The following is a 12,772-nucleotide window of genomic DNA, read 5'->3' on the forward strand; positions in this document are numbered from 1 at the left end:
ACCAGAATGCACAGCATGACCTGGGTCACAGTCACTACAGTATCAAGCAGGGAACAAACCACATTTAGATGGCTGTGGTGCAAAATTCAGCCCCTTGGGACTCCAGCCCAATCACCATCTAGTCCCAGGACTACCCAGGCACCAAACTAGAGAAGCACCTAAGCAATGCACACCCTGCACATTTCTGCAGCTGGAAACACCAAGCAGCACCTTAGGCTCTCTGGGCTGTCAGAATGGCCTCAGCCATTTCTCAGAGCCCAAAGAGTAATTGCTTTACACAGGGTTTCCCCTACCTATGCCCGTTCCCCCCCGACCCCCAGCTTTGAAGGCCATGGAGCAGGACATGAGGATCAGAGGCCCTTTGCGTTCCCTCTTCGAGGTGTGGTCAGGTTACTGAGCCAGTAGAGTTGGAAACATTCTACAGGAGAAACCTGGCTTGTTACAGCATGCTGCAAGTCCAAAACTGCTCTGAACTGCATGAAACCTCCTCAGGCCATGCTGTGCACAGCAACTGGAACCCACCAACAGAGCTGCAGACAGCTTGTATAGCTCAACAGCTGCTGGTGGGAGAGTGTGTGAGAGCCCAGTAACCTCCCAGTCTTACCTGATCTTAGAGCACATGCTCTTCACACTCTCTCCTGCTACCCTGTTACCTTCTGCATGAGCCAGCCCATAACAAATAGGTACAGCTACAGGAAAAAAGGATAGGCTCACTAGAATAGGCAGAGATGGGGAATTAGGACAACCCAGTCCTTTCTCTTCCAGCAACACACATTACCCCATGTGCTTTGAGCCTTCCTCTAAGGCAGCAGCTCTCCTAGCAAAGTTCACTAGGAACAAACAGCTCAGTCAGCCAGGCCCTGCCTTTTGGGCAGCCTACACTTCAAGTCACCAGGTCCTACTGCCTGTCCTTTCAGCACAAAGGCTGAGACTTCACAGTTGGTTACAACTTCCATCCCACAGCACAGTCCCCTCCTTAACAGGAGGGCAGTGCAAACAAAGATGTCTGGCTTTTCACAATGCAATTCACAATGCAGTGGAGAGGAGCAAAACTGCTCCCAGACAGGCTAGACATTGCCAAGTCTCCTTCTGCAGCAAGAGGGCACAGATGGTGATGCCTGGGGTGAAACAGGCAGGAAGCCCTATAGAGCAGCAGAGGCCTGAGGCAAGCACTATTTGACACTAGAGCACGAATGTGCTGCACACTTCCCCAGACCAGCACCTGCAGCTGAAAAACAGTCTTTAGGAAACTCCTGGGTTGGTTGTGCATCTCTAGCTTTACAGACTACTGAGCTCACGGGAAACCATGAGATTTGTCTTATCTCTCCAGGTTATCCTGTCTCTACAAGGCTTAGATTGTACTTTAGCTCCTTTTATTTCTTCTTCTTTCAACTTGGTCTGAGAAGGAGGCTGAACTACAGACTTCCACAGGCCCTTCACACCAGCACTGCTCTGATTTCCTAGTTCCTAATAAGCTTAGAATTGAAGGCAGTAACAGAGGAAGTTAAATTTATCAATAGCAACCCAACATGAATCAAAAGGATCCTGGTCATATCTGAAAGTCAAATTCACCTGACAACCAACATCAACCACACCCCATAGCAGAACTGCACAACTCCTAGATCCTATGCTTGTGCTCCACAGAATGTAACATATGTCACTGCATACCAGGTGCCTTCACGGCAACAAAGAAGATGAAACTAAACCGTGCACCAGGCTGAGCTCACACAGAACAGAAACACTAACTTCTCTAAAGCCCAGATGTTCAAGGGAGGCTTACAACATGCTTTAAAGATGAGTTCAGTAACTTGTTCATAGCTCTACTTGACATCACAGATAAAGATTGGTGTTGACATGCTATCCCTCCTCTTTCCCCATCAACCTCAGCATGCTCCACAAGCCAAAGTAATTTGCCCCTTCCCATCAGATATAACTTCCTCTAACAATTGCACATATTACACAACTACATACTTCAAAAAAAAAAAAAAAAAAACACTTTGAACTCTTAGGTATTGCTGCATGTCTCTGCTCATTCCAGAAATTTGCTGCTTTATTCCAGGCTCAAAAAGAGCTTGTATACTAGAAAGTATGTATTTTTCTAGCATGTATTTTCCTGTGTACTAGAAAGTATTTGCTTTTATAGATATTATTCTTAACTAGCTTTGCTTATTAAAAAATGTGTACTGCTTCTACACCTCTAGACCTTACCTTGTTTGAGTCCTTAGACTGTCACAGTTACACCATCAGGACTGCATGCATCATTACTCTGCATTGCATCAAGCCTCAAACCCAGCTTGCAGTTGTCTGAGAGAAGGTGCAGAACAACATATAATTAACTTGGGATAAGAACCCTGTGCCTCCCATCTCCCAGTAAGTTGTACTTACTTCACGGGCCCAGAATGCCAAAGAGCACAAGGGTAGACAAAAAGCACTGTGTTGAACTGTTTTGAGTTACACATGCTGTACCATCCATCCTATTTCAAAAAGGGAATGGGACAGAAATAGCAAAGAACTAGAACAGGGAACAGTTTTCCCAGAACAAATGACCAAGCAGGTTGGGTGCCTCCAGCTAGAAGATGGTTGGGGGAAACTTAAGGCATAAGGGGTGAACAATTCCTACTACACCCCAGGGCAAAAGTACAGCAAAATTATCAACATAGCAGTCTAAAACCAAAGGAAGTGCTTACTCACTCTCCAGAACAAGGAGCTGGACACCACCACAGGATGCTGTGGGGATCAGGTATGCAGCAGTTCAACAAGGATCAGACAGTTGCTGACCATCTGTCAGTGATTCTTTCCCCAGCTGGGCACCACAGCCTTGGGGAAGGGCACCAGAGAGGTGAGGGGCTCCAGCCCCACAGGGTTTCAGGACTGGCTACACACAGCCACAACACCCAGACCTGCTGTGTGGGAACACACCTGTTCCAAGCAGGAGGTTGGACTACAGGCCTCCATAAATCCCTCCCCACCAACATTTTATGGCAATTACATGATGGTACCCATAGCACATGTCTTCTGCTCTGAAAATCTAAACAGCTAAGGCTATAGCCAAGGGAAAATTTGCTCCACGTATACCAAATTTCTCATTCTGTTCTTACCCACACTGATACTTGTGAATACCTAAGGCACACGAGGGCTGAGAAGTGGTGCTCAGCCCAAACACAGGACTGAGCTGCATTTACAGCACATAGAAGGCCACACCATTGCCTTGCAGATGCACTCAAAGGCATTAGAGAAAAAAAATCCACATAGAATTTTTTGTTCAAACCTGTATCTCCCTACAAAACAATTCAATGAAAAGCCTCTGCAAGACTTTAATGTTCCTGAATGCCAGCTGTGGGCTTGTGCCATTGCAGCTTCCCACACAAATATTTGAGCCAACCTTATTTCTGGCCACGCCAGCACTTTCAGCAGGGTGCACTAGGCTGAGCACAGCAGCCACACTTTCAGAGCCTGTGTGTTCAGGGAGCCCTCATCTCCACTGCCTGGCAGTAGGAACCCACATTCAGGCCAAGTGATTGCACAGCTGAACAGCACAGCCTTCCTCCTAGCCTGATGCTGGCTCCTGCTGGCCCCCCAGGAAGTGCCCAAGCACTGCTAGAGCCAGCTGACAAAGCCAGATTTAATCTGTAATTATGTGACAAGTCAATGGTCAGAGACTCCTACTTCTCCCCAGGGCCTAAAGCTGGGAAATAGTCTCAGACACACCATAGGTATTAAAGCATAAGTTGGAGAGGAAAAAAAGTCCTCTTTCACTGCTTCACAGTTGGAAAACCCAAAGGCTCTTCAAGGAAGACTTCTGCCCTTTACACTACTGTGCTTATTCCCTTTGTTTACTTGCAGGAGGACAGAGCACCACACATTACATACCAGCTAAACAGAACAAGAGTACCACAAGGCTGTTCTCAAGTCTTCTGGGCTTAGCATCTACCATAACTACACTGAAGTCTCAGAAAAATTAAAGACACTAGTATCAGCTAAAAGGAACACATAAAGCAAACCCAAATGGGTGGTTAAAGAAAGAACAGCACCTCCCCAAAACACTTCCCAGGTACATGCAGGGTTATTGTGCAGGAAGACACACATCCTCCCTTCCAGCCCTCCAAACCAAAGGCATTCAGTTCTTGGAGTAAAGACCCCATTTCAGCAAGGACACAAGTCAGTTCCAATTATTTATTTGCAGCAGCATTTAAGGTACACCAGGTACTTGAAGCTCTCAAGATAAACATCTGGAAGAATACTTGGTACAGTAAGTAAAAAGACAAATTAATAGTTAAAACAAGGTAACCTCTCTCTTGCTATGAGCAGAGCAGACTAGCTCTGAAACCAAGTTAACATCAGTTTAGCAGTCTTTCCAGCCAGTTGTGGTTAGAACCCATGGCTCCACACCCAGGGACTGCTCACACCTCTTACAGCAAGGTATCCCTCAAGTTGCAGTTGAGAAGGGGGATATTTCCATTATAGGACTACCCAGCTCTTGAGAAGCTCTCCTTCAGACACTCTAAAGAGCCTGACTTTCATTAAGGTTCAATCTTTTTGAGCATGTCTGGAAAACAGACCCCAACTTTGGTGTACAAATGGAAAAGCAGCTCGTCTGAAGATGGGTCTTCAAGTACTTGAAGATTAGCCACAGGTAATGTGTCATGTCCACACCATCTAGAAAGATGGGTGGAGCCAGGACTTGGAACAGCACCAGACCACTGCCTTTCTTGCACCAAGCCAGATATTTAAACCACATGTTTTCAGGCTGTTCCTGAACTGTACAGTTCAGTCATGCTTTAAGATAATGCTTTGCAACTGTGTTAAGACAGTCTCCACCTACACCAGGTCTCCAGTTTTATGTCAGAAAAACCTCATACCAGAAAGACTATTTCTCAGTTTCACATTTCCATTTTCAGGAATTGTTTACCTTCTGCAGAGAAGGAAGGTAGGTTCTGAAGTCACATGCCTGCAGAACTGCAGGCATCACAATTAGCACCACAAGGAAGAAACCCCACATCTTTGATACAAGCTTGTTACCCACTGAGACTGGCCTTACTTATCTAAGAGATCATCATATCTCTCTAGAGCCTGCTTCTCCAGTTCCAATAGTTTTTCATAAAATTTTTCAGCAGTTTCTTCATCAACATCAATCTGAAAGAGAAAGATCAGTACTGTGAGACATCTCTTGACAGCAGCCAGCACAGATGGTGAGGGCAACTCTAGGGATGGTGGGGTGCAAGTGAAGGATAGTACAGTTAAGGAACACACAGCACTCTGCCTGATTGTTAATACGGCAATATGCTTTTCCCCACCTCCTGTCTGACAGCATGTTAATGGTAGAGATTAGGCCTATGATCTCCAGCACACTACAGGTGTGCTGCTTGGTAACATCCACATAGAATAGATCCATAGGTTCCTCCCAGCTACACTTACTAGAAAGCATGCAGACACCTGTCCCATCTGATCTACATCCTAACTACTGCAGCTCTGTTCAGACTGACACCCTCTTCCTACCCAGTTCACTAAGCTTCACATCCTCTGCAGGAAATCTTCCCTGGTTTCTCCTGGTTTACCAGACTCCAGCCTGAGCCTGGTAGTTGTGTGTGTATTTATGAGATTCTTAGAGTAACTCATCACTGCTGCTCAGCATTCATCTTGCTCCCATTCCACCCACAGGACACCCTATGCACTAACCTTTCCAGGAAGGGATTGCAAAGTAAGATCCTAGCCAAGCCCCCTTCAGCAGCAATCCATTTCTCCAGTTACCTTTCTGGGCTCCACATAACTCTTTCCCAGTCCAGAAGTACAGCTGTGATATTTGACAAGTGCATCCAGGGACTCCGGCTTTTGTTTGAACAACCACACCTAGGAAGAACAGTACAGCTGTGTACAGAATTCGGCAGTCCCAGCCAGGCCTGCAGTCAAGGACCTGCCTGCTAATAGATACAGGTGAGCACACCACAGGTGATTTTATGAAGCAGAAAGATCTGATGTCCAGAGAAGAAATTTTGATCTTGCTCCCCACAGATTCAACCCACCTGAGCCAGTAGTAAACCACAGTTCACATTCCCAGTGTGAAAGCATTTAAGTGGTTCATGTACCTAGATGTGCTCACTACTGTACTTGATCCACATTGCATCCTGCATTCCTCTCATTTCCTCTTAACTAAATACCCATGGCTGCCAGACTGCAAGCAAGTCAAACAGCACTCCTGACAGTGATGGAAGGAACAGTTTCTGAAATACTTTATGGGGATCAGATGAAGGGCATAAAGCACCACCTGTTGGATCAACCCTGCTCACAACTGGTCTGCTACTATTCACACTGTTTAGAAGGAAAAATGCATACTCATCAGCCCTACAGAGACTACTTGTTCAAGCCAGCAGATACTGGGAAGAGTTAACAGAGAAAAAGGACTTAATCAAGTTGTGAACTACTTACATGTGCTTCTGCTCCATTATATGGTGTCAGAGTGTAAGTTTTGGCAAAAAAACGTATCTGAGGGAAAAAAAAACAAAATATCTTCATGCTAGAATCTGCACACTGGCCCAAAATTTCTTTGGCAAGCCCCCTGCAGCCAGTAATGCAAGATCTACCACCACAGGTAGAAGTGCTTTCTGAAGCTGACTACAGTTAATACCACACTTATGACCAACACATATCCCTTTATTATCACAAGCTCAAAGTTCTTTGGAGCCATCCACCAGTCAGCCATTCTTACGCTGCACCTCTACACATAGAGAATCCCCATAGCAAAGGGCAATGGGCCCTCTAGGCACCTTTTTCTTGAATGGTCTCAGCACTGCATGAGGGAGATGCAGAGAGAAGCTGCAGTACTACCAGTGTGGCACGGCAAATGAGAAGTTTACCCGTTGACAGGAGAAAGGTGATCCATCAGGATCAGCTGCCACCTTAGACAGCTTAAGGAGAAAGGCAGATCTCCGAGCTTTGGTATTGCTGCTATGAGAAGCAGTCTGCATACAAGGACACAACTATACTGAATCTGGAAAGCAAAGAAGAGGCTTTTGGAAAGCAAGCAGAGAAGTAATAGAAAGCAGGAGACTGCTTTCCAGAGGTACAGGAAGAACTCTGAAAGTAAAGTCTTGTATTCTAGAAGCAAACAGCATTTCAAGGTACAGAGGACAGGCTTCTAGGTATAGGTGACACTAGAATCCATGGGACTTAATAAGCCAACAACATGCTGGCAATCCTTCTGAAGGGGAGCCTTGATGAGTGCTGTCATGGTTTAAGGGTTAAACTGGGTCTATTTGCATAGCTGTGTTTTGCTGGGGTGTCCAACAGCATCAACTCAGGGAGTCAGAGGAATTCAGTTTGGGAACCAGGCCTCAAGACAGCAAAGGGCAGGTTTGTAAGGCCTGGCTAAGCCTCCTCTGCTTCTAGCTTTCACTTTTGCTTTGTATTAGGAACCCACAACAAAACAGAGATACTGCTGCATCCTCCACCCAATACCAAGAGGGTGCAGCAAATCCAGTGAATGTATTGAACACAGCTTGGAGAGTGACAGGGAAAGGAAGACTAGCTCAAAAGCAGCAGAAATGCAGAGTCAGTCTCGAGAACAGTCCCCTCTCCTACCAGGATCAGCATCCAGATCCCAGATTATAGGTATTTAGCACTATTGCCACAGTAGTAGTTCTAAGGGTCAGAGCAGGCAAGTGAGCTGCCAGTATAAGCAGTAGGGATCCATTAGCCTCTCTCCACTGTACCCCATGCTCCAAGGGGCTCCAGAACAGAAGAGATCACCCTCTCCCCTCCACAGGGGGCCTGCTGCTTCAGAAGGTCAGTAAGGCATTGAGGGGCCTCCAGCTCCTTTAGAATGGACAGTCCCTTGCAAGGGACCACTCTGCCTATTCTAACAGAAGACAGTTGTAAAATACTAGTAGCAAGGAGCCAAATGCCCAACATTTATCACTTGCTATGAAGTACACCACTGCAGTTTACAATCCCAGCCCAACAAAACTCCAGAAAACCCAACCTAGAGTTCAACTTACCAGCCACATGAGGGGCATGAGCAGCTTCCATAGGAAAACTGGCAGAATTCCATAGGTCATGTTAGACATAACAAGACCAGGACAAACAACACTGGAATAGAGGCCCTGCACAGAAAACAGTCAGTCTGGAAACAGTAATTAAATTACAAACAGGACAAACTCCTTCCCTCTCAATTCTTCCCAACAAGAAAATAAAGGTGAGTATAGAGAAATGATTACAAGAGTGCTCTCTTCTCCAGAGACCAAATATAGAGCAATTTTACGTCCAGGAGGTCCCTTGAGATGTAGTGAGCCTCAATTTATTGAATTTGAACAAGCTCAAGACCAAAGGCTGTCTCCTAACATACCAGAATCCTAGTCTGGTAGTCTCCATACAGCTACAGCAGCCACCTAACAAACTACAGCCCACTCTACCTCAGAGGCCAACCTTTAAGGGAAAAAAAAAACAGGCTTTGGGAATTAGGTCATTTTTCTCAGGATAAGCACTTCAGAAGAAAGTGCAAGAGCAATCACTAATTAGCACTGTAGTCCACAAACAGAATCCATGTCTGACAAAGGCAGATTGCTCACAGGTCTTAGTGTGACAGGCTTGAATACCAGCTTTGGGTGTATAGCTCAAGATAGCCTGTACCTCAAGCGCTTGCAGACAAAGCTGCCTGAGCAGTTTTGTTGTAATAGACAAGTACACCAAAAGTAAAGGGTAGTCCAAGTAGCAGTCCTCAGCTCTTTAAGACCAGCTCCTTTGTCTAAAGAGAAGGCTATAGCTTGTAAGGTAAGAACTTTAATTACTTCTGCTTTCAGACAAAATTCATTGTCAAAAAAAAAAAAACTCAAAAGCCCAAACAGCCTCCTCAGCATATTCTCTAACCAGGAAGCCTTACAGCCAACAGTTTAACTGCTTTCTACCACCTACACCACTGGTTCAATCTCAGCTTTGATATTACATGTGCATTAGGGAACCTATCAGATTACTATGAAGAAATTTAATCAGGTAATAACAACTTGATGATAGTTATAGTAGGAGCTCATCATGCTTCTTCAGACATACAAACACCATCATTACCTGCTTATTAAGTTTCCTGTTTAGGACAACACTTGTCAGGTCAGTAGCATATTTGGAGGAACTGTATGATTCTCGACCCTTGGCATGCTGATAGTCAGAGAGGCTAAACGCAGACTCCCTAGCATTACTGGAAGAGGTCCAGATGAGTCGTGATGGCTTTTCATTACCACAGAGTAGAGATTCAAGTTGTCGAACCTGCAGAAGCATTGTTGTTTTAACTTATTTAGCACAGTAGTTTTAAAATTATAAAACCATACCTTGAGATAAGCTTGCAGCTTTTAGACTTTCTAGATTTGGCCACTCTCCACTATAGTGGCCAGCACACATACCAGCCAAGTTCCACCAGGAGAAGCTGCCACTATTCAGATATAACACAAGTTCCACAAGGAACATTCATAATCAGATTGCATTCTTTTGCACAGCTGCTTGGCACCTCAGAGTTTAATAGAGCCAAGCCTACATGTTCTCTCTGGAGAGAAAGTAGTCAGCTTTGTCTCTATCTACTAACAACCTAGAGCATCCTTAAGATTACATTAAGCCTCACAACAACTACCATCATTTGTTGCAATTTCAGTAAAGCATAGGACTTTCTACTGATTCCTCCAAAGAGGGCTTGGAGCAGACCACATAAGGGGACAAAGCTCACTGTTCTATACAACACTTATTTACTCTTTACTAGTCAGGCTCCAATCTTCATCAGAACATCAAGATCTGTGAGGTGGAACTGATTCATCAATACCCTGCTGTATCCATCATAATCCACATTAAGCAGATCTAGAGTCTGACCTTCAAATACAGTCTCACCAGTATGAAGTGTCCAAAAAGGTTGGTAGCAAACACCTCCTGCAGTCCATCTCCATTAAGCCTATCTGTCTGGGTCATTATTCCCTCTGCAGTAGTCAGCATACGAAGCACCTTGCTGGAAGTTAACAACTGGAGTTAGAGAAGAACACTGCAGGGAGATATCTGCTCTCCCTGCTCTTCCAGATCAGCACTTCAGTCACTCAGAAACATCCTCCACCTCAAAGTCTACAGAGAGACCTTCGAGTTTCCCCCCTCCCCCTCTTGCAGGCTGTTCTATTAATCCATGAAAATTTGTTGGGCTTCTAAAATTTAAGTATTAGAGTCCCTTTTTAAAAAAAGTCTCAATACTGGTTAAACAATACTTGTTACTTACAGCTTAGAGTTGCCACCAGAGTAAATGATCACTTAAAAAAAAGTTGCTTTCTCATTTCTTACTCATAACAAAACCAAGCTTCAGTATGGAACCACATCCCAGGATTAACTCTAGTTCAGATAAGGAAATGATCTGGCACCTACATGCAATCTCCCTATTAGGCTCAATCCAAGTCATGCTGTTCCCCAGCTCAGTTTCCCTGTTTACAGGCTAAGGCTACAGCTTCATAAGATGCTCTGTAACTCATAGCTGAAAGGTACTCTTCAGAAACCCAAAACAGGACAGGAGTTCCCTGCAGCCACCCCACAGGCTCCTACCCGGTCAGGAGGCCTTGCCAGAGGGCCTTGAAGTTCACATGGGGGTTGGGCATGATGCCGGCATTGAGATAGACAAAGTCCAGGCGCTGGAACCTGCACGGGGGGAAGCAGAGCAGTGAGGGGCACGCAGAGGGGACCCGGGGGCAGGGGAGCCGGGGACGCGCATACCTGCGGCGGAGGTCGCGGGCAGCACGCAGCACGGACACCAGGCTGCCCAGGTCCACCTGCACGGTGGAGACCTGCGCGGCCGGGTGGGCGGCCAGGATGCTCCCGCGCGCGGCCTCGCTCTTCTGGGCGTTGCGGCAGGCGAGGCACAGGTGGATGCGGCCGTCCTCCTCCAGCAGCCGCTGGCACAGCGCCAGCCCCACGCCGCTGCAACGACACGCGCCGAGCCGTTATTCGCGTCGCGTCGCGTCGCGCCGCGCCGCGCCAACGCCCGCCCGGCCCCGCTCACCTGCTCGCGCCCGTCACCAGCACCACCCGCTCCATCTCCCCTCCCGCCCTCGCGCCGCCGCCGCCATTTAAGCGCTGTCAGCCAAGCCCCGCCCCCGCCGGCGCGGCGTCACCGCCTTACGCACCTGACGCCGCCGCCCAGCCTCCCGCCCGCCCCCGGCCAATCGGAGCGCGCAGGAGGGGCCGGGGGAGGGGCCGGCGCGCGTTGCCGATGGCGTGACGGTGGCCCGAGCCGCCGGGGCGGGGCCGGCGCGGAGCACCGCCTCCCCCCCGCGTTCCACGTGAGCAGGGTGGACCTGCGCCTCTCCACCCCCCCGCCGGCTGCGCGCAGGGCCGCGGCGGGCCGCAGGGGGGCGCCCTAACGGCCGCGTCGCGCGCGTATCGCGTGCTGCGCCTCGGCCCGCGCTGCGCCCTCGCCTCGGCCCTCGCTGCCCCTCGCCTCGGCCCTCGCTGCCCCTCGCCTCGGCCCGCGCTGCCCCTCGCCTCGGCCCGCGCTGCGCCCTCGCCTCGGCCCTCGCTGCCCCTCGCCTCGGCCCGCGCTGCCCCTCGTCTCAGCCCGCGCTGCCCCCTCGCCTCGGCCCTCGCTGCCCCTCGCCTCGGCCCTCGCTGCCCCTCGCCTCAGCCCGCGCTGCGCCCTCGCCTCGGCCCTCGCTGCCCCTCGCCTCGGCCCGCGCTGCCCCTCGTCTCAGCCCGCGCTGCCCCCTCGCCTCGGCCCTCGCTGCCCCTCGCCTCAGCCCTCGCTGCCCCCTCGCCTCAGCCTGCGCTGCGTCCTCCCCTCAGCCCTCAGTGCCCCATCGCCTCAGCCCTTGCTGCCCCCTCGCCTCAGCCTGCGCTGCGTCCTCCCCTCAGCGCCCCATCGCCTCAGCCCTTGCTGCCCCCTCACCTCAGCCCTTGCTGCCCATGCTGCTCATCACCTCAGCCTGTGCTGCCCCCTCACCTCAGCCCTCACTGTCCATCAGTCCTGGCCCCACACCTGCAGCCACTGCTCCCCAGGCTTCTGGAGTAGCCTTACCTGAGCTCCTTACCCCCTCCCTGTGCTGAGCCCGCATTCTGCGTGGACCCCACTGTCCCAGCCCACTCCTCAGAGAGGAGCCGGGCACCCCACCCAGGTGCTGGTGCGCTGCGGCAGCGAGTGCTCGGCTGGGGGTGGCGTGCCACACATGCCAGAGTCGGGGCTCCCCAGAGCAACCACCTGTTTTGGGGGGCACCAGATGTCATCACTCCTTCAGGCTGGTCTGAGCCGAGATGTTCTGCAGCAAAGCACTATATACACACATCTGCGGGCACAGCATTCCCACATGAGGGCAAGCCAGCCAAAGCCTCTGCACTCTAGCAGGCAGCTGGACTCCACACTGACGTTCAACCCCAGCCTGGACACATTTGCAAGGGTCTGTGCACTGCCATGCAAAGCGGATCCCTGGGACCGCGAGACTGTCCTCCATGGCTCTGGCTCTTGGTTCCCTTGGCAAGCTTTGCTCTCACATACAGCATACGAGTTCCAGCTGGTGCAAATCTTTTTCACCAAATTGGACAAGATTTCCCTTTTGTCTCTCCAAAACCTAATCCAATGCATTAATTTGCTCCTCCTCCTATTGTATTTATTGATTTGAAGTGCCTCTTAAACTACCTGCTAGTAAGTTTGCTACTCCAAAGGCAGTGCTCTGACTAAGGGGCTGCAGAGTTTGAATTGATGTGTAATTTTTGGGTGCATGAAACTGGAAAAGGGGGAATATGGTGTAGACTGTGCCTCTGACCCCAGCTGCCTGCTGTC

The 12,772-nt window shown here is 49.2% G+C and overlaps 1 protein-coding gene across 1 annotated transcript; it reads right to left on the reverse strand.

Annotated features, from left to right (window-relative positions):
• Window positions 1-4,159: 4,159 nt before the first annotated feature.
• Window positions 4,160-11,037, reverse strand: HSD17B7 (hydroxysteroid 17-beta dehydrogenase 7). Its single transcript, XM_062581177.1, has 9 exons — window positions 11,003-11,037; window positions 10,717-10,920; window positions 10,549-10,641; window positions 9,859-9,973; window positions 9,055-9,249; window positions 7,992-8,096; window positions 6,424-6,480; window positions 5,749-5,847; window positions 4,160-5,133 (listed from the first exon to the last, which is right to left on the reverse strand). Exons 1-9 carry the CDS (start codon window positions 11,035-11,037, stop codon window positions 5,035-5,037), a joined length of 1,002 nt encoding a protein of 333 aa, XP_062437161.1. The 3' UTR covers window positions 4,160-5,034.
• Window positions 11,038-12,772: the final 1,735 nt, after the last annotated feature.

The sequence above is a fragment of the Rhea pennata genome, chromosome 8, assembly GCF_028389875.1.
Source record: "Rhea pennata isolate bPtePen1 chromosome 8, bPtePen1.pri, whole genome shotgun sequence".
In the NCBI taxonomy this organism is placed as follows: Eukaryota; Metazoa; Chordata; class Aves; order Rheiformes; family Rheidae; genus Rhea; species Rhea pennata.

What these genes read in the sequence shown, in the direction of transcription:
- HSD17B7 (XM_062581177.1), bottom strand. Translation starts at nt 11,037, where the DNA reads ATGGAGCGGGTGGTGCTGGTGACGGGCGCGAGCAG. An exon ending in TTTTTGGACACTTCATACTG is followed by an intron (nt 9,250 to 9,858) that starts GTGAGACTGTAT and finishes ATGCTTCTGCAG; the next exon opens with GTTCGACAACTTGAATCTCT. An exon ending in GTTATGTGGAGCCCAGAAAG is followed by an intron (nt 5,134 to 5,748) that starts GTAACTGGAGAA and finishes TTTCTCTTTCAG; the next exon opens with ATTGATGTTGATGAAGAAAC.